General features: G+C 45.8%; 3 protein-coding genes across 21 annotated transcripts in view; 1 reads left to right on the top strand and 2 right to left on the bottom strand.

The window, feature by feature from the left end:
* LOC118395864 (CCR4-NOT transcription complex subunit 1-like) overlaps positions 1-1,422 on the top strand; it is a 30,269-nt gene extending 28,847 nt beyond the window's left edge. For all 18 annotated transcript variants that reach the window (XM_052466049.1, XM_052466059.1, XM_052466060.1 and 15 more), the window contains 3 exons: positions 10-142; positions 263-397; positions 603-1,422. In XM_052466049.1, the coding sequence (XP_052322009.1) occupies positions 10-142; positions 263-397; positions 603-681 (347 nt within the window). In that variant the 3' untranslated portion in view covers positions 682-1,422. The remainder of the gene's footprint in view (positions 1-9; positions 143-262; positions 398-602) is intronic.
* A 28-nt stretch (positions 1,423-1,450) lies between these two features.
* On the bottom strand, positions 1,451-6,801 carry LOC118395865 (N-lysine methyltransferase setd6). Of its 2 annotated transcripts, none has more exons than XM_035789870.2 (9): positions 6,741-6,801; positions 6,262-6,333; positions 5,961-6,105; positions 5,742-5,883; positions 5,449-5,643; positions 3,012-3,135; positions 2,731-2,911; positions 2,467-2,609; positions 1,451-2,094 (listed from the first exon to the last, which is right to left on the bottom strand). In XM_035789870.2, exons 3-9 carry the CDS (start codon positions 6,064-6,066, stop codon positions 1,774-1,776), a joined length of 1,212 nt encoding a protein of 403 aa, XP_035645763.1. In that variant the 5' UTR covers positions 6,067-6,105; positions 6,262-6,333; positions 6,741-6,801; the 3' UTR covers positions 1,451-1,773. The 2 variants fall into 2 exon arrangements, with proteins under 2 accessions (XP_035645763.1, XP_035645762.1); XM_035789869.2 differs by having other exon boundaries at positions 6,626-6,794.
* Positions 6,802-7,866: 1,065 nt separating this feature from the next.
* Positions 7,867-24,495, bottom strand: LOC118396040 (cytochrome P450 2D6-like). Its single transcript, XM_052467013.1, is given in 4 exon segments — positions 7,867-8,673; positions 8,761-8,902; positions 21,908-22,009; positions 24,475-24,495. Coding segments are annotated over 4 exon segments (438 nt in total). The 3' UTR covers positions 7,867-8,500.
* Positions 24,496-24,927: the final 432 nt, after the last annotated feature.

The following is a 24,927-nucleotide window of genomic DNA, read 5'->3' on the forward strand; positions in this document are numbered from 1 at the left end:
TGTTCCCAGGGCGCTATCTCTTCCTGAATGCGATTGCTAATCAGCTGCGCTACCCAAACAGCCACACCCATTACTTCAGCTGCACCATGCTCTACCTGTTTGCTGAGGCCAACACGGAGGCAATCCAGGAGCAGATCACCAGGTAAATGTTCTCTACAAAAAGTTATTGCATCTGAAAACCAGGCATTGCAGAACTACCTGCATTTCACGGATCTGTTTCCTTTCCAAGTGTATTTTAAGTAGCTTTTGCTCCTGTCTGCAGGGTTCTTCTGGAGAGGCTGATTGTGAACAGGCCTCACCCCTGGGGACTGCTCATCACGTTCATCGAGCTCATCAAGAACCCTGCCTTCAAGTTCTGGAGCCACGACTTTGTGCACTGTGCCCCGGAGATCGAAAAGTATGTGCTCATTCACTCTCTACCAGAGTTGGCTTCTAACTCAGCTGAGATGACTTCACCTGCAGAGTAGATGCTGGAGGATAACCAGTTAGCAGCATGTTGTGTTCATGCTCTGCTTTATTCAACAACAAAGAAATATCATTCTAAGATAAGATGCAATGGAAGGACTTGGATTAAAAGCCCTCCGCTGTCTTCTCTCTCTCAGGTTGTTCCAGTCAGTGGCTCAGTGCTGCATGGGGCAAAAGCAGGCTCAGCAGGTGATGGAGGGCACTGGTGCCAGTTAGTCAGCCAGCCTGCAGGAGAGATGCTAGGGCCAAACCCTCAATCCCTGGACCTACCCCACAGATTGCCCCCCTCCCCTCCCCTCCCCTCCATTACTGCTAGCACTGGATGAACTGGAAATGCTGATTTGAAGTTTAAGGACTGCTGCTCATGGATCTGAGTTTTTTGGGGGGAGGGGGCCTGGATATGGAGAAGTTGAATGCTGTTTAATATAATTTTGATGTAAATATTAAAAGGGAGAGAGCTCCATGTCTGAAAGGAGTGTCCAACAAATGATCTAACGTGTAAAGATACGTGTACAGACACATTCACTCACTACCAAAGCCCTGTTTTGTCTCCCTCCTACATTGTTCGTTTTACATATTTCTTGACTGATTTATTTGCGTTGAGGCTTAATGGATAGTGGATTTAATAAAAAGCAGCCTAATTTGATTTGAGTGTGAAGAAAGGCAGTGCACTAGATTCTCCTGGGTTCACTCCTTTATCTGCTTGGGGTGTGGTGGGGGTCAATGGTCTTTCCATTTTAAAGTGTGTTAGGTTCTCCCCAGCACTTGGAAAATTTGAAATGACTAATTGAACCTTAATTTGTACAAAGATCCAAATTGTGGACCAATACAGCCCATTTTGTAAGGATTTTGAATGTTTTGTAAATGTATTGGTCTGTGTATTTTGTAGTCCTTTAGTTCTTGCTACTTATTTCCTGTATGCATACTGTAGTTAACTCATTAAACAATTCAACTGCATTTGTTTCCCTCAGTGATAACAAATGGAGACTGCTGTTTGTTTTATTATGCAAAACATGATAGCAGTGTACATTACGATCAAGCAGTTCAACTCGACAGCTGCAGCCACCGGTTTGGGTCCATTGCCGGTTTGGGTAACTTATAGTGACTCATGAAGGACCTTGTATGGCGCAGTACTTCAGTCTCAAAGAAGCCATTGATCATCAGTCACATACAAATTCACAAGGATATACAGTTAAATCAGTTTTCCAAATATGTTCAGTTACAATAGGCCTAAAGCTGGCCACTGGCTCTAACCCTTTAGGCTTGTTTTGAGTGGAGATCATAAATCTGTGTGCTTTTTGTGGCAACTTATGGTTTGGTGAGCTCCAGAAGCTGATGCAGGATAGTCTTCTGTCCGTAGCGGACCTGGAGTGCTCTCCTCTGCCGGCTGCTCAGTTTTGCATAGCCATCTTCATCCTCCAGCAGCACCTTGTCTTTCAGCATGTCCTCCCCATAAGAGTCCAATGTGAAGCGGACTGCAGCGTGCACCAGATGCCTCCAGAGAGGGGGCAGACTAGGCAGGCCCTCGTTGGAGAGTGCCTGCAACATTTTCTCCTCGTCATCATCTGCCTCCTCCCAGCCTTCGTTCTCTCTGAAGTCCTCAAACTCCTCTACTGACATGCACAGGATCTAGGGAGAGGCATACAATGTATTTTTTAAATTTTACCAGGCAAGTCAGTTAAGAAAAAATTCTTATTTTCAATGATGGCCTAGTAACAGTGGGTTAACTGCCTGTTCAGGGGCAGATTTGTACCTTGTCAGCTCAGGGGTTCTCTAACTACTAGTCTACCCTGCCGCCCCAGTAGTATACTGGATAGTCTTGATTATGAACTGGGTGGTTCGAGCCCTGATATATCGGACCACATACCACTTTTTTACAGCAATTAAGGCACCTTGGGGTTTTTGATCTGGCCAATATACCACGACTAAGAACAGCCGTGGTGTAAATACCCCACCCCCTCATTGCTTAAATATTCAATTATGAGCTCTTAATATGGTTACCTTGAGTGTTGTGTACATCTCTGTGTCAGTGAGGGACCCTGACTTTCCGAAGATAAACACTCCCTTGTCTCCAACCATCTCCATCTCACACAAAAGACTCCACTTCTCCACAAGGAGGCGCTGTTCGGCTTCAGACCGAGTCACTGAGATGTGGAAGAGGATGGAACGGACGTGAATTTGTCAAAACCATAAGGACAATTTAGAAATCTGGTCTCTAATTTGGGTTGATTCAGTGTGTGTATTAGTTGTCGGATCAGTAATCACCTTGCACAGCTGCTTTGTATACATTGGACATGGGTATGTCTGCCGTGTCGTTGCTATTACTTTGATATGGCTCGGCAAAGCCATACATGTGTAGGAGCTGCCAGTTGGCCATCTGACCATATGTGTTGAACACTTCCTCTCCTTTCTGGATACTTCGCACTGACACCATCTTCAAACACTCCTGTGAATGCAGAGAGAAAAAGGACATATTATATTCTTGCTATACACCCACTATATAGGATTAGTGAACAGAATGTCAACTGTAGGGGGGTTTTACTCACGGGTGTGTATTCCAGATTGGCGTTGTGATTTGACACATGGTTCAACATGTCCGCAATGGGCACCATCATGGGAGGATTGGGGTCCTTCTCATCCTCATCCTCCTCATCCAGGGGCTCCTGGAAACTGCAGAGGAAATGAGAAATAGAGTGGATTATGGGATTGTATTCAGAGCCAAACAGCAAACTGATCAGCACTTGAGTATCAGTAGCACTACAAAAGCGTCAAACACTCCAGCCGTTCCATCAAAATGGACAACATACTGAAGAAAGACAAATCCTTGACAGGTAAATCACCTCCAAAGCTTGATGGACCATGAAGCTGGACACAAGTAATGAGGGAGAAGCTGGACACAAGTAATGAGGGAGAAGGTGAATGTTTAAACAGCCATGAAGTTTTTCCTTATAGTACTGTATAGTAAGACACTGGTCTCACCTGGGGTGTAGCCTCTGCCGAGTCCCCAACAACCGGATGTTCCGGTTTTCAGGGGAAATGGGAAAAGAGCCTGTGATGAGTCACGCGACTTCCACTTTTGGATTGTAACACTCCACTCCATCTTAACTCCTCCACATTTACTGAATTGGTTGAACAGTGCAGAAGAGAACCCCTCGACAGTGTTTTTTCTTCTCGTCAAGAACAGTATGTAGGGGAACTAGTTTTGTGTGTTTCTTTCACACCTGCTATGTTAGGTCACCTGGGATGTGGTGTGTGTAAATCATCCAATCACACAAGAGGGGTGTGTTGTGTGGAAATCATCACCCAATCACAGGAGTGGCTTTTGAAGGAATATTGCAGAGAATCTGGGTTGAACGTATGCTGCCAGAAACAAACCTGGTTCCCCAAAACACATCAGCAACATTTTAATTTGCTGTTCCTTAGCTTGGTTATCCAGTTACACTTCAGCTTTATCAATGATTTGTGTGAAATGAACAATACAAATATGGGCTTAAATTGTAAATACAAAGATATTGACTTATACATAGAAGTACTATCAACTTCTGTAACTGTTCAATTATGCACCTTTGAAGTGTAAGCGATTGCTTTGCAGTAGCGGTCTTCACGGGTCCAACAATTTTCTAACTTGTATTTATTATCATTTGTTTTATCATCATCATTATTATTATTGTAGGCATATTTAAACATCTAAGCCAGTTCTTTATATATGCAAAAAGTATAGTTTCATTTTGTTGATACATTTAAAAAAAATTGTGTTCGAAATGTCTTTTTAATTTTGTTCTAAGTATTTAGTTGAAGGTTGGTTAAAAAAAATAGACCTGTTGTAAAATAAATAGCATTAGCCTATTGATGTAATTTGTTGGGTAGGTCTGCGGTAGGCACCTGCTTTGTTGGTAATTTCAGCAAGCTAGGCCTGTACAAAACTTTTGTTTAGGTTTAAACCAGTTCTTTAAATAGGATATGCAACACGTGTTTTGTTTAATTCTGTTGAGACAGAATGCAATATAATAACCTGTTCATATTTTCCCAATAACATGACTCAGGCCTACTTTTGATATTACCCTAATAAAGATACGAAACGTTTGTGAAGGTTTAGTGTGTTATGGCTATTATTAGGCTTAGCTATGAAGGCAGTGCACATCAGCATTTCAACTGACTCCTGAACTTGAGGTGCGGAAGACTGTTTTAGGCCCACCAGTTACTCCTTTAAATCTAACAATATTATGCTTATCTTTGTAAAAAAAAATATTCTGATGGAAAATGAACAAATTTGCCCCCTTCTTTACGACTATATCTCTATAGCGGTAGTTAACTATCTGACAAGCATAAAGAAATGCATGTCGATGTTGGGAACATGGCGCTGGCACTCCTCGATCTTTCTCTTGGTCTCTCTTGAGCTAGGTTTCTCTTGCTTTATATTTTAAATATTAATATCATACAGTGGCGCTGAGGCCTATATAAATACAATGCTTGATGTATTTAGCACTCAAATTTCTGACAGCTGAACATTGAGGTGGACAAACAATAGGATAACATTTTGAATATGCTACACATCGATGATTTTTGTATATATTTTTTTATTGGGTTATAGGCAGTTAAGGACACACAACTGTGTATCATTTGGCCAATATCGCTCATTTATTGATGGCACTGGTAGCGGCCGGTCAGAGGTTTCTTTCTCGCTCTTTCTTCTCCCGGATCCGAAACGGCACGGTCTATTTGGATCTGTTTTTCCACAGGCCTTTTTGGGAACTGGTCTGATTGTTCTCAGGTCCATTCGGAACAGGTCTTGGTTTTAAAATGTTTTAATTTATGCACATCTGGTCAGGTGGGAAAGCCATGGACCCAGTTCGGAACAGGTCTAACTTTTTGAACCCGTGAAGACCTCTACAATATGTTCCAAATGTACAAGCAGCTTAGTAGAAAGCCTGTCACCCCACTCCTCCTCATGCTTTCCTTGGTGCCTGAGCCATACAACCTCACCTGTAAGCCATGACAAAAGCCACCAGGCTTCTGTAGAGGTCCAGTGTATGTCTCTCTGGGTCCCACAGGTCAGGGTGTAACGTAATGAAAGGTAGGACGATGTCTTTGTACTCTTTCTGGATGTTGGTGAGGTCAGTATCCACCGCCTCTGGGATCCCTGTCCCCTTCAGGAGTCTGTCCCGCTCATCCTTTGGCCTACAAATCACATCCACAAAATACAACTCAGAATACTCAAATGCAACAGTTTACTCAACTCAAGAATATTAGAACATACTGTATGTGTTTGCACTTACCAGAACATGGGGTGATCCAGAGCTGTGAAGTCAGACCAGAGGGATAGGTAAGGCCTCCAGTGGGACTGGGAAGATGTGTACTCATACATCAGTGCCAGGAGGAGGGGCACCCATCCAGACGTGTTCTCCAGAGATGCTTTACCTAGGGAGGAACAGATGTTTTCTTTGGGGGCCTCCAACAAGAGGTAGGTGTGTGTGTGTGCGTGTGTGTGGTCTCACCCTCCTCAAGCACAGCCAGGACTTTGGTGGTGCCTTGGTGCAGAAGAGCCATTCTGGGTATAGTAAAGAGCAACTCTCCTTCATCTATGTCCTCCTTAGCCAGCATGCCATACTCTGCCACTGTGCCCTCATTGCTGATGTACACCTTGGAGAATGAATACAACTGAATGACCATTAACACAGAACCCACAGCAATAGTCTGGTGAGTTCCACCCCCAATACTCCTGTAGGTATGTGAAATACATGGCATTTTACAAATTGCAGACAATGTCTTTGTACGCTTTCTGATTGTTGTGATTACCTTGTTGTTGAGTTTCAGCCCCACTCCTTCACACCACTGTAGGAAGCTCTGGAGAGGGTCGCTGCCCTCTGTCTACACAGGAAACAAGGATCATCATACCATCAGACTCCCATGACCAAACAATAATCAATGATGCAGACTGGTAAGATTAAACATATTGACACGTGCAAAAAAAACACCACTATCAAAGATTCTTATTCGCATGGTTTGCTAGTTATTCCTACGGGTTGGTAACTTTCAAGCTAGCTAGCATTCATAACTTGAAATCGTGAACCCATGAGCTAGCTAGCTAGTCGCATCACTAACAACAACGCGTTTTCCAACATACAAGTATGAAGCTTAGCAAAATAAACCATATCTCTACCTTGAGTCTTTTAGCATCGGTTGCCATGCTGTGCAAGAAATTGTGCTGTTGTACAACTCAAATATTAGTGCAATTCACGAATAATTTAATACAAAGTAGATTCCAGAAAGCTTACGCTATTGGTATGTGTTCATTTCCGCAAACCACGTGTGTCGCATCTTTGACGTCATGTCGCAGTACTACATGGTCATGTCAAAACATAATACAATATTTATTTCATTTTTAAAAGTTTCTTTCGGTATGGTTGGTCATTGTGATTACATTTTAATTTCCCCCTTAATTTTTAAAATAATTCTGGCTGTGTTTATTATTGAAATACACTGCTCAAAAAAATAAAGGGAACACTTAAACAACACAATGTAACTCCCAAGTCAATCACACTTCTGTGAAATCAAACTGTCCACTTAGGAAGCAACACTGATTGACAATACATTTCACATGATGTTGTGCAAATGTAATAGACAACAGGTGGAAATTATAGGCAATTAGCAAGACACCCCCAATAAAGTAGTGGTTCTGCAGGTGGTGACCACAGACCACTTCTCAGTTCCTATGCTTCCTGGCTGATGTTTTGGACACTTTTGAATGCTGGCGGTGCTTTCACTCTAGTGATAGCATGAGACGGAGTCTACAACCCACACAAGTGGCTCAGGTAGTGCAGCTCATCCAGGATGGCACATCAATGCGAGCTGTGGCAAGAAGGTTTGCTGTGTCTGTCAGCGTAGTGTCCAGAGCATGGAGGCGCTACCAGGAGACAGGCCAGTACACCAGGAGACGTGGAGGAGGCCGTAGGAGGGCAACAACCCAGCAGCAGGACCGCTACCTCCGCCAGCAGCAGGACCGCTACGTCCACAGGTTGGGGTTGTGCTTACAGCCCAACACCGTGCAGGACGTTTGGCATTTGCCAGAGAACACCAAGATTGGCAAATTCGCCACTGGCGCCCTGTGCTCTTTACAGATGAAAGCAGGTTCACACTGAGCACATGTGACAGAAGTGACAGAGTCTGGAGACGCCGCGGAGAACGTTCTGCTGCCTGCAACATCCTCCAGCATGACCGGTTTGGCGGTGGGTCAGTCATGGTGTGGGGTGGCATTTATTTTGGGGGCCGCACAGCCCTCCATGTGCTCGCCAGAGGTAGCCTGACTGCCATTAGGTACCGAGATGAGATCCTCAGACCCCTCGTGAGACCATATGCTGGTGCGCTTGGCCCTGGGTTCCTCATCATGCAAGACAATGCTAGACCTCATGTGGCTGGAGTGTGTCAGCAGTTCCTGCAAGAGGAAGGCATTGATGCTATGGACTGGCCCGCCCGTTCCCCAGACCTGAATCCAATTGAGCACATCTGGGACATCATGTCTCGCTCCATCCACCAACGCCACGTTGCACCACAGACTGTCCAGGAGTTGGCGGATGCTTTAGTCAAGGTCTGGGAGGAGATCCCTCAGGAGACCATCCACCACCTCATCAGGAGCATGCCCAGGCGTTGTAGGGAGGTCATACAGGCACGTGGAGGCCACACACACTACTGAGCCTCATTTTGACTTGTTTTAAGGACATTACATCAAAGTTGGATCAGCCTGTAGTGTGGTTTTCCACTTTAATTTTGAGTGTGACTCCAAATCCAGACCTCCATGGGTTGATAAATTTGATTTAATTGATAATTTTTGTGTGATTTTGTTGTCAGCACATTCAACTATGTAAAGAAGAAAGTATTTAATAAGAATATTTCATTCATTCAGATCTAGGATGTGTTATTTTAGTGTTCCCTTTATTTTTTTGAGCAGTGTACATTATTTTATCATTTTTATATTGGTCAAATATTTGGGGAAGCCTGGCTTCCCTTGGCATCCATGAAAACATGCCACTGCTCCTAACTAGTTCCTTACATCAAGTCTGTAGGGTTTGGGGGACAGAGTAATACCAAACACAGGGGTATAGTCAGGTACCCCTGCGTCCTCAGGCCAGACCAACTTGAACCATCACAGTAGAGTAACCGTGATGAGGAAGAGCTCCATGCGAGCGAGTCCTCCAAGATACATTTGTGGCCCTGCAACAACAACAAACTGCATTACCTCTTTACTTCCTATGCAGTCAACAACATCAGTGATGCACCTTGTGTTGTTCTATCCCTCACCTGCAGAGAACGGCATGAAGGCCTCAGGCTTCTCAAACTCTCCCTGCTCGTTCAGGAAGTTTAAGGAGTTGAACTCATGGGGGAACTTCCACTGTCCCTCTTCGTACAGCACAGACGTGAGGTTTGTAATGATAAGAGTGCCCTAAAATAAGAGAAGAAAGAAGAAAGTGCAAAGCTGTCATCAAGGCAAAGGGTGGCTACTTTGAAGAATCTCAAGTCTAAAATATATTTTGATTTGTTTAACACTTTTGTTACCCTTGAATGAGTAGGTGTGTTCAAACTTTTGACTGGTACTGTATTTTCATGATTTTTAAATAAAATAAAAATGAACTAGAATCATAGTTTCAGGTGGTCTTCACAGAAAATCAAAGATTCATAATTGCTAAATTACTGAAATGTGTTTTCTTGATTCCAACAATAGTATAGTTTTTGATGCTATTTCTTCCTTGTAAGGCATGGCAAAGTCCACACCCTTGGTGAAGTAATGACAATGTTTGGAACAAATAATGTAACTGATTTGAACACTGACGCCATTGATTCTTGATGCTATTTGATGCATAAAAATTGTACCATCTCAAGAGCTATCAAAGGATTCCCCAAACTCAGATGCAGCAGATTCCCAAATATTGGAATGGGTTGTGGACCAGGAGAAAAGCTTTTGGGTCTATTAATCTTCAGGATGAAGAAGAGGCAGATGCCTATGCACAGCAGAACGAACGAGCCAAATCAAGTCAAATTTTATTAGTCACATGCACCGAATACAACAGGTGTAGTAAACCTTACAGTAAAATGCTTAATTTCAAGCCCCTAACCGGCAGTGCAGTTTCAAAAAATATGGATAAGAATAGTAGATAAAAGTAACAAGTAATTAAAGATGATGATCTGTTGTTCTGTTCCACACTGCACACTGCTCTTCATACACACACAGGACATTCACACACGGGTCTACAACTGTTTACACACTGGCTATTGTGTAATAAAGTAATTGCCATTGCGGGATGTAGGCCTATGCTTCTCGGTATGATAAACATTTGTGAACAAAAATAAGAAAACAAAACAGGCTGCTGAATTGAAGTTATATGCGACAATATAAGTTTGTATCATTCTTGTTATTCTCTAACTATAAATGTATGTACTAATAAAACCTTTTGGTAAAGGCTTTATTAGGTATATGCACTTTAAGACTTGTCATAAGCATGTATGACCACTTTATGTCTTATCATCTCACAATGATCTTGATTAAATAACAGCCATTTTGAGCCAGTTATGAATTAGAGGTATAACTTGGTCCTTGGCACGCAACCCTGGCCATTTCCACATTTCCGTCTCTATTAGGGCTTCAAGACCTATTGGCCTGCACAGAAGAACAATGTCTGGATATTGAAATCATGTCATGTTTTACTTACAGTTGAAGTCGGAAGTTTACATACACCTTAGCCAAATACATTTCAACTCAGTTTCACAATTGCTGACGTTTAATCCTAGTTAAAATTCCCTGTCAGTTAGGATCACCACTTTATTTTTAGAATGTGAAATGTGAGAATAATAGTAGAGAGAAAGATATATTTCAGGTTTTATTTATTTCATCACATCCCCAGTGGGTCAGAAGTTTACATACACTCAATCAGTATTTGGTAGCATTGCCTTTAAATTGTTTAACTTGGGTCAAACGTTTCGGGCAGCCTTCCACAAGCTTCCCACAATAAGTTAATATATATTATTATTATTATTATTATATTATTATTATTATATTATATTATATTATTATTCCCACAATAAGTTGGGTGAATTTTGGTCCATTCCTCCTGACAGAGCTGGTGTAACTGCTGGAGTCAGGTTTGTAGGCCTCCTTGCTTGCACACACTTTTTCAGTTCTGCCCACAAATTTTCTACAGGATTGAGGTCAGGGCTTTGTGATACCTTAACTTTGTTGTCATTAAGCCATTTTGCAACAACTTTGGAAGTATGCTTGGGGTCATTGTCCATTTGGAAGACCCATTTGCGACCAAGCTTTAACTTCCTGACTGATGTCTTGAGATGTTGCTTCAATATATCCACATAATTTTCCTACCTCATGATGCCATTGATTTTGTGAAGTGCACCAGTCCCTCCTGCAGCAAAGCACCCCCACAACATGATGCTGCCACCCCCGTGCTTCATGGTTGGGATAGTGTTCTTTGGCTTGCAAGCCTCCCTGTTTTTCCTCCAAACATAACGATGATCATTATGGCCAAACAGTTCTATTTTTGTATCATCAGACCACAAGACTTTCTCCAAAAAGTATGATCTTTGTCCCCATGGGCAGTTGCAAACCGTAGTCTGTTTTTTTATGGCGGTTTTGGAGCAGTGGCTTCTTCCTTGCTGAGCGGCCTTTCAGGTTATGTCGATATAGGACTCGTTTTACTGTGGATATAGATACTTTTGTACCTGTTTCCTCCAGCATCTTAACAAGGTCCTTTGCTGTTGTTCTGGGATTGATTTGCACTTTTCGCACCAAAGTACGTTCATCTTTAGGAGACCGAACGAGTCTCCTTCCTGCGCGGTATGACGGCTGCGTGGTTCCATGGTGTTTATACTTGTGTACTATTGTTTGTACAGATGAACGTGTTACCTTCAGGCCTACAATTTACCTACAATACCTAAAAAAAAATTCTGAGGTCTGGCTTATTTCTTTTGATTTTCCCATGATGTCAAGCAAAGTTTGAAGGTACGCCTTGAATTACATCCACAGGCACACCTCCAATTGACTCAAATGATGTCAATTAGCCCATCAGATGCTTCTAAAGCCATGACATTATTTTCTGTAATTTTCCAAGCTGTTTAAAGGCACAGTCAACTTAGTGTATGTAAACTTCTGACCCACTGGAATTGTGATACAGTGAATTATTAGTGAAATAATCTGTCTGTAAAGAGTTGTTGGAAAAATTACTTGTGTCATGCAGAAAGTAGATGTCCTAACTGACTTGCCAAAACAAGACATTTGTGGAGTGGTTGAAAAACAAGTTTTAATGACTCCAATATAATAAATATAATATAATAATACAACCTATGTGTATGTAAACTTCCGACTTCAACTGTACTTTCAACAGTGTCATCATTATGTCAATATTTACAGGTCTGATAAAAGCCTATCAGGCTTATTGGAAGTTATGTTGTCCTATTATTAACTGACCATGAACTGTGTGGATGGAATGTGTGTCATGACTCCTACCGAAGGTGGCTCCCCTTCCTGTTCGGGTGGCACTCGGCAGTTGTTGTTACTAGCTGCCACTGATCCCTTTTCCCCCTTTTCTGTTTATTGGTTGCACCTGTGTTTAGTTTAGGTTAATTGGTTGGGCTTTATTTACCAGCCGGCCCGCCTGCTGGTTGTGCAGGATTATTTTCAGTGTACATGTGTACACGGCTGTATGTCACGGTTGTCCGTGTGTTTGGATTTTGCTGGACTGTTTAAGTGCCCCATGTTTGGGACATTTGTTTGGGTTGGCGTCTGTTCACCGTTGTGGTATATTAAAAAGTAGCGCTACCCTGAACTCTCTGCTTCCTGCGCCTGACTTCTTCACCCCGGGCGTTACAGAATCCCGCACCCTTAAAAAATGGAGTCAGCAGGAGCAGCAGCCAACCCCCTCCCATCGATGGAGGAACGTGTCCTCCACCATACCAGCGTCATCCATCAGATAGGATCGGCGATGGACCAGATGATGGAGAGAATGGACCGATGGGAGAGGAGTGGTCTCCTCTCTCCACCTTCGGTTCCTCCAGCTCTGGATCCCCCTTCTCCTCCCTCCCCCTCCAGCTCCGGCGCTCTCCGTCTTGCGCTCCCAAGGGACTATGATGGAGCGGCGGCGGGGTGTCAGGGGTTCTTGCTCCAACTGGAACTGTACCTGGCGACCGTGAGGCCCACTCCCTCGGGAGCGGAGAGGGTGAGTTTCCTCGTCTCCTGCCTGATGGGTCGTGCTCTGGAGTGGGCAAACGCGGTCTGGAATGGCCCAGACTCGGCGAAGGAGCACTACGCTTTTGTGCCTTGTTTGATCACCCTCCAGAGGGCCGAGCGGCGGGTGAGCGACTGTTCCACCTTAGGCAGGAGAAGAGGAGAGCACAGGATTACGCGTTGGAGTTCCGGACCTTGGCCGCTGGGGCTGGGTGGAACGACAGGGCCCTGATAGACCACTACCGGTGTAGTCTCCGGGAGTACGTCCACAGGGTGCTAGCGTGTCGGGACACCACTCTCTCCCTTGATGAACTCATCGACATGTCTATCTGGCTGGACAATTTGCTGGCTGCCCGCGGGCGTTCGGAGAGGGTCCTGTTCGTTCCACCACCCAGCACTCCCGCTCCCATTCCTATGAAGTTAGGGGGGACCGTGCCGAGGGGTACCGGATGAGGAGGCTCCCCCTGCACCAGCTGTGGTCAGAGAGGACACACGGCCGATCAGTGCTGGGGGGGCCCGTCTGGGAGTCGATGGCAGGCGGAACGCTTCTCGGTCACCCCAGGTGAGTCGGCACCAAACTCACCCAGAACCCCCTGTTGGTCACATGTTTGACTTGATTTTGTTTCTTGATTTTTTCCCCCCTCTTCCCAGCATAAGGCGCTAGTCGATTCAGGTGCAGCTGGGAACTTTATGGATCGTGGACTCTCTATCAAACTGGGTGTTCCGCTCGTGCCGATTAATTCTCCCTTCCCCGTGCACTCCCTAGATAGACGGTCATTAGGGTCAGGGTTGGTCAGGGAGGCCACGGTTCCACTGGACATGGTGACGCAGGGGAATCATAAGGAGCGGATTAGTCTCTTCATTATCGATTTGCCTGCGTTTCCAGTTCCAGTGCTGGGGATTCCCTGGCTGGCTAGTCATAATCCTAAGATTTTGTGGAGACAGAGTGTTCTCCAGGGGTGGTCAGAGGAGTCTGGGAGTTTCGGTGCCACATCGGTGGAGAGTCCAGACCAGGGTTCCACGGTGCGCATCCCCCCCTGAATATGCCGATTTGGCATTCGCTTTTAGTAAGAAGAGAGCGACTACATTACCACATCATCGACAGGGGGATTGTGCGATAAATCTCCAGGTAAACGCTGCGCTTCCCAAGAGTCACGTGTACCCATATTCCCAGGAGGAGACGTTGGCTATGGAGACATATGTCACGGAATCTCTGGGGCAGGGGTACATTTGGCCCTCCATCTCACCCATCTCCTCGAGTTTCTTTTTTGTGAAGAAAAAGGAGGGAGGTATGCATCCATGCATTGATTATAGAGGTCTAAATGCCATCACAGTGGGGTTTAGTTACCCACTACCTCTCATCGCTACGGCGGTGGAATAATTTCACAGAGCACAGTTTTTCACAAAACTGGACCTCAGGAGTGTGTATAGTCTGGTGCATATTCGGGATGGAGACGAGTGGAAAACCGCGTTTAGTACCACATCGGGCCACTATGAGTACCTTGTCATGCCGTATGGGTTAAAGAATGCTCCAACCGTCTTTCAATCCTTGGTAGACGAGATTCTTAGGGACCTGCACGGGCAGGGCGTGGTTGTCTATATCGATGATATTCTGATCTATTCCGCCACCTGCGCCGCGCATGTGTCTCTGGTACCCAAGGTGCTTGGTAGACTGCTGGAGCATGACCTATACGTCAAGGCTGAGAAGTGTGTGTTCTCCAAATGAGCAGTCTCCTTCCTGAGTTATCGCATTTCCACATCAGGGTGGTGATGGAGTGTGACCTCATTAAGGCCGTGCGTAATTGGCCGACTCCTACCACGGTGAAGGAGGTGCAGTGGTTTTTGGGGTTTGTCAAGTACTACTGGAGGTTTATCCGGGTTTTGGCCAGGTAGCGGCCCCCATTACCTCACTTCTGAAGGGGGGGGCGGTGCGTTTGCGGTGGTCGGCAGAGGGACCCCTCTCTAGCATTCATAGTGGAGGTGGACTCGTCTCAGGCTGGGGTGGGTGCCTTGCTATCACAGCGCTAGGATACGCCAACAAAACTCCGCCCCTGCGCTTTCTTTTCGAGGAAGCTCAGTCCGGTGGAGCTTAACTATGATGTGGGGGACCTGGAGTTGTTAGCAGTGGTCAAGGCCCTGAGGGTGTGTGTAATGAGTCATATGTTACAAATCATTGGAGGTCGGTGACGTTTAAGATGAGGGAGGATAATAATAATAATAATAATAATATATGCCATTTAGCTGACGCTTTTATCCAAAGCGACTTACAGTCATGTGTGCATACATTCTACGTATGGGTGGTCCCGGGAATCGAACCCACTACCCTGATTATTTCTTTTTGTAGAATGGCCTTATTTCAATTACAGCATATTGGATGAATGTCATTCATATTCCGTTCACCCAGCTCAGTGTAACATCGATAGGTTTAGGCTACTACATGATACTGTAATTTTCCCTATACCCTTCATAAGGTTGCTACTACCTAGCCTATAAGTGCACAGGTTGAGAGAATTGTTTTATTAATCCAGGTGTCAGAACGTGACACATTCAATACTGCCTAGCACACTCTTCAATGCATCTAGCTGATCTAGGCTGTAATAGAGGTTGACCGATTAGGATTTTTTTTTAGCGCCGATACCGATTATTGGAGGGCCAAAAAAAAACAATACCGATTAATCGGACAATTTTTATATATATATATTTGTAATAATGACAATTACAACAATACTGAATGAACACTTTTATTTTAACTTAAAATAATATATAAATAATATCTATTTAGTCTCAAATAAATAATGAAACATGCTCAATTTGGTTTAAATAATGCAAAAACACAGGGTTGGAGAAGAAAGTAAAAGTGCAATATGTGCCATGTAAAAAAGATAACGTTTAAATTCCTTGCTCAGAACATATGAAAGCTGGTGGTTCAATATTCCCAGTTCTTCAATATTCCCAGTTAAGAAGTTTTTATGTTGTAGTTATTATAGTAATTATGATGCGTCGACTATTTCTCTCTATACCATTTGTATTTGATATACCTTTGACTATTGGATGTTCTAATGGGCACTTTAGTATTGCCAGCCTAATCTCAGGAGTTGATAGGCTTGAAGTCATGCACAGTGCTGTGCTTCAAGTATTGCTAAGAGCTGCTGGCAAACACAGTAAAGTTTCAATGAATGCTTACGAGCCTGCTACTCAGTCAGACTGCTCTATCAAATATCAAATCATAGACTTAATTAGAATATAATAAACACAGAAATACGAGGCTTTGGTCATTAATATGGTCATATCTGTAAACTATCATTTTGAAAACAAAACTTTTATTCTTTCAGTGAAATAAGGAACTGTTCCGTATTTTATCGAATGGGTGGCAACCCGGTCTTCTAGCCATCGTCAGCAGGAGCAAGTACCCCGGTTACAAGAGTCGAGTAGCGCGTCAGAGAACATGCGGCGATGCTACAACATCTTGGCATCGCGATGGACTGCGTCGTTCAGACCATGGACCTCTGGAAGAGACAGGGAGTCACTCCAGCGCCTCCACCAGCACAACATGGATTCCCACTACTCGTCCTTCCTGTACCCGGTCCCAGTGGGATGCGTCTCTCCCCTCCCGGGGAGTATGCTGGGACGACGGCACAGTGCCAGGGGTTCCTGCTACAGCTGGACCTATACCTGGGCACCGTTTACCCGGCTCCCTCGGGAAGAGAGAGGGTGTCCGCCCTCGTCTCATGCCTCTCAGGGAGAGCTCTGGAGTGGGCTAACGCCGTGTGGGGAGAAGGAGATGCGGCGTTGGACGACTTCACGGAGTAGTCTTCGACCACCCGCCCAAGGGTAGAGCGGCGGGTGAAAGTCTTTTCCAGCTGAGGCAGGGGGCGAGGAGCGGGCAGGAGTTCGCCCTGGAATTTCGGACCCTGGCCGCAAGAGCGGGATGGAACGACAGGGCCCTTATCGACCACTACCGTTGCAGCCTGCGCGAGGATGTCTGTCGGGAGTTGGCCTGCAAGGATACCACCCTCACCTTCGACCAGCTGGTGGACCTGTCCATTTGGTTGGATAACCTCCTGGTCACCCGCGGACGTCCAGAGAGGGCTCTGTCGATTCCCTCTCCCAGCACCACCGCTCCGGTGCCTATGGAGCTGGGAGGTGCTGCGCTTAGGGTGGCCGGAGGAGGGGCTTTCACGTGTACCATCTGTGGCCGCAGAGGTCACACTGCTGGTCGGTGCCGGGTTGGTTCCTCTAGGGCTCGAGGCAGCATGCACCACTCTCATCCAGAGCCCTCTGTTGTACACCTGTTTGTGCATGTTTACTTTCCTGAGTTTTCCCCGCATTCCCAGCATACGGCACTCGTCGATTCAGGCACGGCTGGGAATGGTATCGACAGAGCATTCGCCCATAGGTTAGGGAACCCTACTGTTCCAGTGGTTAGGCCTTTCCCAGTTCACGCTCTGGACAGTCGACCATTAGGGTCCGGGGTAATTGGGGAAGCTACCATCCCCCTGGGCATGGTGACACAGGGGATCATGAGGAGAGAATCATTCTCTTCCTCATTGACTCTGCTGCGTTTCCCGTGGTACTAGGCCTTCCCTGGTTAGCTGGTCATGACCCCGCCATTTCATGGCAACAGAGGGCTCTCACGGGGTGGTCAAGAGAGTGCTCAGGGAGGTCTTTAGGGGTTTCCGTTGGTGCTACTACGGTGGAAAGTCCAGACCAGGTCTCCACCGTGCGCATCCCCCCGAATATGTCGATTTGGCTCTCGATAAATCTCCTGGTAGACGCTGCACTTCCCATGAGTCACGTGTATCCCCTGTCACAGGCGGAGACGGCGGCTATGGAAACATATGTCTTCGAATCCCTGCGTCAGGGGTACATTTTTTGTGAAGAAGGAGGAGGGAGGTCTGTGCCCGCGTATTGACTACCGAGGCCTAAATCAGATCATGGTGAGGTACAGTTACCCGCTATCTCTTATCGCCACGGCGATTGAGTCAATGCACAGGGTGCACTTCTTCAACAAACTAGATCTCAGGAGCGCTTACAACCTGGTGCGTATCAGGGAAGGAGACGAGTGGAAGACGGCGTTCAGTACGACCTCAGGGCATTATGAGTACCTCGTCATGCCGTACGGGTTGAGGAATGCTACATCAGTCTTCCAAACCTTTGTAGACGAGATTTTCAGGGACCTGCACGGGCAGGGTGTAGTGGTGTATATTGATGACATTATGATATACTCCGCAACACGCGCCGAGCATGTGTCCCTGGTGCGCAGGGTGCTTGGTCGACTGTTGGAGCATGACCTGTACTTCAAGGCTGAGAAATGCCTGTTCTTAAACAGTCCGTATCCTTCCTAGCGTACCGCATTTCCACCGCAGGGGTGAAGATTTAGAGTAAACGCATTTCAGCCGTGCTTAATTGGCCAACTCCCACCACGATAAAGGAGGTGTAGCGGTTTCTATGGTTTTGGCTCCAATTACCTCACTGCTAAAGGGGGGACCGGTGCGTTTGCAGAGGTCGGCTGAGGTGGACAGGGCTTTTGGTCACCTGAGGGCTCTGTTTACCTCGGCTCCCGTGCTGGCCCATCCAGATCCTTCTTTGGCGTTCATAGTGGAGGTGGACACGTCCGAGGCTGGGATAGGAGCCGTGCTCTCTCAGCGCCCGGGTATTCCACCGAAGCTCCACCCCTGTGCCTTCTTCTCGAGGAAGCTCAGCCCGGCGGAGCGAAACTATGACGTGGGGAACCGGGAGCTGTTGGCTGTCGTCATGGCTCTGAAGGCGTGGAGACATTGGCTTGAGGGGGCTAAACACCCTTTTCTCATCTGGACTGACCACTGCAATCTGGAGTACATCCGGACAGCGAGGAGACTGAACCTCGCCAGTCAAGATGGGCCATGTTATTCACCTGTTTTGTTTTCACACTTTCTTACAGACCAGGTTCGCAGAACGTGAAGGCAGACGCACTGTCCTGGCTGTATGACACAGAGGAGCGTCCCATGGATCCAACCCCCATACTCCTGGCCTCCTGCCTGTTGGCACCAGTAGTATGGGAGCTGGACGCGGACATTGAGCAGGCATTACGTGCAGAGCCCGCTCCCCTCCAGTGTCCTGCTGGGCGTCTGTATGTTACGTCTGCTGTCCGTGATCGGCTGACCTATTGGGCCCACACGTCACCTTCCTCTGGTCATCCAGGCATCGTCGGTCGGACGGTGCGCTGTCTGATTGGGAAGTACTAGTGGCCTACTTTGGCCAAGGACGTGAGGGTTTATGTTTCAGTGTGCGCTCAGTGTAAGGCTCCTGGGCACCTGTAAGGCTCTTGGCATCAGAGTCAGACCGAGGCTCCTGCGGTGGACGACTGGTTCAGTCGCCGCTCATGTTCACCTTCAGCGTGCCGTGCTGCGCCAGAAAGCCAGTGCAGACCGTCACCACAGTGAGGCCACCGGGTCTGGCTCTCGACCCGAGACCTGCCTCTCTGCCTGCCCTGCTGGAAGCTGGGTCCACGCTTTGTGGGGCCATTTAAAGTCCTGAGGAGACTGAACGAGTTACAGGTTACAGCTTCCCCCGATTAACTGCTCATTCCATGTGTCTCTCCTCAGGCCGGTGGTGGCTGGCCCACTCCAGGCGTTTGAGGTGATCCATACTGGATTCGAGGCGTCGGGAGAAATGCTGTGTTCCGGTGGAGGACGTGTTGGACCCTTCTATGCTGCTGAAGTTCCGGATTGGATCCGTCCGGATCACCCTGCACCTCCCCCTCCAGGTCGTCCTCGAGGCCGGTGTTAGCACGCTGCTGGAGCCGCGCATCACCTAGTTAATATTGCCTGCTAACATGAATTTCTTTTAACTAAATATGCAGGTTTAAAAATACATACTTCGGTGTATAGATTTTAAGAAAGGCATTGAGGTTTATGGTTAGGAACATTTGTGCAGATTGTGCTTTTTTTCGGCAATGAGCTTTTGTTAAATTATCACCTGTTTGGCAAAGTTGAAGTAGGCTATGATTCAGTGATAAATTAACAGCCACCACATTGATTATATGCAACGCAGGACAAGCTAGTTAACCTAGTAATATCATCAACCATGTGTAGTTAACTATTGATTATGTGAAGATTGATTGCTTTTTAATAAGATAAGTTTAATGCTAGCTAGCAACTTACCTTGGCTCCTTGCTGTACTTGCGTAACAGGTGGTCAGCCTGCCATGCAGTTTCCTCGTGGATTGCAATGTAATCGGCCACAATCGCTGTCCCAAAATGCCGATTACCGATTGTTATGAAAACTTGAACTCGGCTATGCCGATTAATCAGTCGACCTCTAGGGTGTAATCATTAGTCCAAAATAAAAGGTTTCCAACAGAATCGGCTGAATGAATCCACCCCTGGTCATACGCAAACACAGTTCAATTTCATAGCAGCCACATACAAACAGCATGATAATTTTGCTCATTGTAGAATTTCTTCTCACATCTACTTGCTCTCCTCCTCTCACCTTTTCCCTTCACTTGTAGACTTCAGTGCACAACACATCAGCTGTCTGTGACCAGGCGGGAAAAAAACGTTCCAAGCCAAACCTTCGTATCATTACCGCTACACACAGCCTACCTACATCGTCGTAGCTACAAGAACTAATGCATCAGCAAGCAGTTTATTAGTTACAAAAGCATGGAAGAGTTCCAGTGTTGGATAGCCATAGCCAGATAGCTAAAATAGCATCCCACTGTGTTTGAGTCGGGTGTTTGAGAAGGCTAAACTACCTAGCTGCATTCGCTAGCTATGTAAAAAATACAATGAAATATAGCTAGCTCCCTCTTGCCTCTCCTTCATGTTTAAAGAAATTAATTTGTTCAAAACTGTTCACAATTGTCTTTCTCTGTTTGAGTCAACTACTCACCAAATATTATGCACTGCAGTGGTAGCTAGTACTGAAGCTCATGCTTTCAGTACTATATTCATTCTCTGATCCTTTGACCGAGTGGACAACATGTCAGTTCATGATGCAAGAGCTCTGATAGGTTGGAGGACATCCTCCTGAAGTTGTCATAATTACTTTGTAAGTATATGGAAGGGGGTGAAAACCATGAGCCCCATAGGTTTTGTATTAAAGGCAATATACCCAGAGGAGGACAGAAACTAGCTGTCCCCGGCTACACCTTGGCGCTACCCTACCAGGTGCTGTTGAGGCTACTGTAGACCTTCATAGCAAAACAGTGTGTTTTAATCAATTATTTGGTGACGTGAATACATTTAGTATAGTTTTATCTCAAAAGGATAACTTTCACTATTTTTATGAAATTTACTGAGGAGGATGGTCCTCCCTTTCCTGTTACATATACGCAAATCAAAAATAAATAAATATGTAAACCCAAATTTACATATTAGATTACATCAATCCGATTGAACCTCTGTCTAGAATATCCCCTTAACTTGTTTTCTCTGTCAGGGTGTGATTAGGGTGGGCATTCTAGTTTTTCGTTTCTATGATGGCCTGGTATGGTTCCCAATCAGAGGCAGTTGTCTATCTTTGTCTCTGATTGGGGATCATGTTTAGGCAGACTTTTCCCACCTGTTTATGGGATCTTGTTTTTTGTGTAGTGTCTGTGAGCACTACATTTGCGTCACGGTTCGTTACTGTTTTTTGTGAGTTTCATTTAATAAACATGTGGAACTCTATGCACGCTGCGCCTTCGTTTGTTAATTCTTTAGGCGATCGTGACAGTATGGTTTTGGGGACATGGTTGCACCAAACACAAGGGTGTAGTCAGGTTCCCCTGCGTCCTCAGGCCAGACCAACTTGAACCATCACAGTAGAGTAACCGTGATGAGGAAGAGCTCCATGCGAGCGAGTCCTCCAAGATACATTTGTGGCCCTGCAACAACAACAAACTGCATTACCTCTTTACTTCCTATGCAGTCAACAACATCAGTGATGCACCTTGTGTTGTTCTATCCCTCACCTGCAGAGAACGGCATGAAGGCCTCAGGCTTCTCAAACTCTCCCTGCTCGTTCAGGAAGTTTAAGGAGTTGAACTCATGGGGGAACTTCCACTGACCCTTTTCAGACAGTACAGAGGTGAGGTTTGGAATGATCATAGTACCCTACAAGTTAAAAATGGAGAGAGATAATGAAACAGATAAGGTGAAGAAGAAAGAACATTAGGTAAGAGATTTTGAACACATTTTAGATACATTTGAGATGTATGTAAATACATAATCTCAAATGTATTTCCACTTCTCACCTTTGGGATACTGTAGCCCATCACCTCAGTGTCTCTGTTGGTGCTATGAAACACACTGAGAGGGACAGTACTGGCAATGCGCTGAGCCTCGTGGGTCACTGCCTGTCCTCAAAGAGGCATGTAGTATCTTTCCCTCCAGAACCGTGTCAATTTCCTGCTGAAACCTCTTTGAGAAGAGCAAAGGAGGGGGGGGGGTGTACTTGGCAAAGTTTGTGGGGTTATATCCTTCCTGTTTGGCCCTGTCCGGGGGTATCGTCGGCCGGGGCCACAGTGTCTCCCGACCCCTCCTGTCTCAGCCTCCAGTATTTATGCTGCAGTAGTTTGTGTCGGGGGGCTAGGGTCAGTCTGTTATATCTGGAGTATTTCTCCTGTCTTATCAAATCAAATGTATTTATATAGCCTTTCGTACATGAGCTGATATCTCAAAGTGCTGTACAGAAACCCAGCCTAAAACCCCCAACAGCAAGCAATGCAGGTGAAGAAGCACGGTGGCTAGGAAAAACTCCCTAGAAAGGACAAAACCTAGGAAGAAACCTAGAGAGGAACCAGGCTATGAGGGGTGGCCACTCCTCTTCTGGCTGTGCCGGGTGGAGATTATAACAGAACATAAACTACTGCAGCATAAATACTGGAGGCTGAGACAGGAGGGGTCAGGAGACACTGTGGCCCCATCCGGTGATACCCCCAGACAGGGCCAAACTGGAAGGATATAACCCCACCCACTTTGCCAAAGCACAGCCCCCAGACCACTAGAGGGATATCTTCAACCACCAACTTACCATCCTGAGACAAGGCCGAGTATAGCCCACAAAGATCTCCGCCACGGCACAACCCAAGGGGGGGCGCCAACCCAGACAGGAAGATCACGTCAGTGACTCAACCCACTCAAGTGACGCACCCCTCCTAGGGACGGCATGAAAGAGCACCAGTAAGCCAGTGACTCAGCCCCTGTAATAGGGTTAGAGGCCGAGAATCCCAGTGGAGAGAGGGGAACCGGCCAGGCAGAGACAGCATTGGCGGTTCATTACTCCAGAGCCTTTCCGGTCACCTTCACACTCCTGGGCCAGACTACACTCAATCATATGACCTACTGAAGAGATGAGTCTTCAGTTAAGACTTAAAGGTTGAGACCGAGGCTGCGTCTCTCACATGGGTAGGCAGACCATTCCATAAAAATTGAGCTCTATAGGAGAAAGCCCTGCCTCCAGCTGTTTGCTTAGGAATTCTAGGGACAATTAGGAGGCCTGCGTCTTGTGACCAGAGCGTACGTGTAGGTATGTACGGCAGGACCAAATCAGAAAGATAGGTAGGAGCAAGCCCATGTAATGCTTTGTAGGTTAGCAGTAAAATCTTGAAATCAGTCCTTGCCTTAACAGGAAGCCAGTGTAGGGAGGCTAGCACTGGAGTAATATGATCAATTTCTTTGGTTCTAGTCAGGATTCTAGCAGCCGTATTTATCACTAACTGAAGTTTATGTAGTGCTTTATCCAGGTAGCCAAAAAGTAGAGCATTGCAGTAGTCTAACCTAGAATTAACAAAAGCATGGATTCATTTTTCTGCATCATTTTTGGACAGAAAGTTTCTGATTTTTGCAATGTTACGTAGATAGAAAAAAGCTGTCCTTGAAACAGTCTTGATATGTTCGTCAAAAGAGAGATCAGGGTCCAGAGTAACGCCGAGGTCCTTCACAGTTTTATTTGAGACGACTGTACAACCATCAAGATCAATTGTCAGATTCAACAGAATATCTCTTTGTTTCTTGGGACCTAGAACAAGCATCTCTGTTTTGTCCGAGTTTAAAAGTAGAAAGTTTGCAGCCATCCACTTCCTTATGTCTGAAACACAGGCTTTTAGCGAGGGCAATTTTGGGGCTTCACCATGTTTCATTGAAATGTACAGCTGTGTGTCATCTGCATAGCAGTGAAAGTTAACATTATGTTTTCGAATTACATCCCCAAGAGGTAAAATATATAGTGAAAACAATAGTGGTCCTAAAACGGAACCTTGAGGAACACCGAAATGTACAGTTGATTTTTCAGAGGACAAACCATTCACAGAGACAAACTGATATCTTTCCGACAGATAAGATCTAAACAAGGCCAGAACTTGTCCATGTAGACCAATTTGGTTTTCCAATCTCTCCAAAAGAATGTGGTGATTGATGGTATCAAAATCAGCACTAAGGTCTAGGAGCACGAGGACAGATGCAGAGCCTTAGTCGGATGCCATTAACATGTAATTTACCACCTTCACAAGTGCAGTCTCAGTGCTATGATGGGGTCTAAAACCAGACTGAAGCATTTCGTATACATTGTTTGTCTTCAGGAAGGCAGTGAGTTGCTGTGCAACAACTTTTCTAAAAATTTTGAGAGGAATGGAAGATTCGATATAGGCCGATATCTGGTGTTCTGTGTGATTTTAAGTATGCTCTCTCTAATTCTCTTTCTCTCTTTCTCTCTCATTCTTTCTTTATTTCTTTCTCTCTCTCTCTCTCTCGGAGGACCTGAGCCCTAGGACCATGCCTCATGACTACCTGACCTGATGACTCCTTGCTGTCCCCAGTCCACCTGGCCCTGCTGCTTCTCCATTTTCAACTGTTCTGCCTGCGGCTATGGAACCCTGACCTGTTCACCGGACGTGCTACCTATCCCCAGACCTGCTGTTTTCAACGCTCTAGAGACAGCAGGAGTGGTAGAGATACTCTGAATGATTGGCTATGAAAAGCCAACTGACATTTACCCCTGAGGTGCTGACCTGTTGCACCCTTGACAACCACTGTGATTATTATTATTTGACCCTGCTGGTCATCTATGAACATTTGAACATCTTGGCCATGTTCTGTTATATTCCCCACCCGGCACAGCCAGAAGAGGACTGGCCACCCCTCATAGCCTGGTTCCTCTCTAGGTTTCTTCCTAGGTTCTGGCTTTTCTAGGGAGTTTTTCATAGCCACTGTGCTTCTACACCTGCATTGCTTGCTGTTTGGGGTTTTAGGATGGGTTTCTGTACAACACTTTGTG

This window comes from Oncorhynchus keta, chromosome 17 (genome assembly GCF_023373465.1).
Source record: "Oncorhynchus keta strain PuntledgeMale-10-30-2019 chromosome 17, Oket_V2, whole genome shotgun sequence".
Taxonomy (NCBI): Eukaryota; Metazoa; Chordata; class Actinopteri; order Salmoniformes; family Salmonidae; genus Oncorhynchus; species Oncorhynchus keta.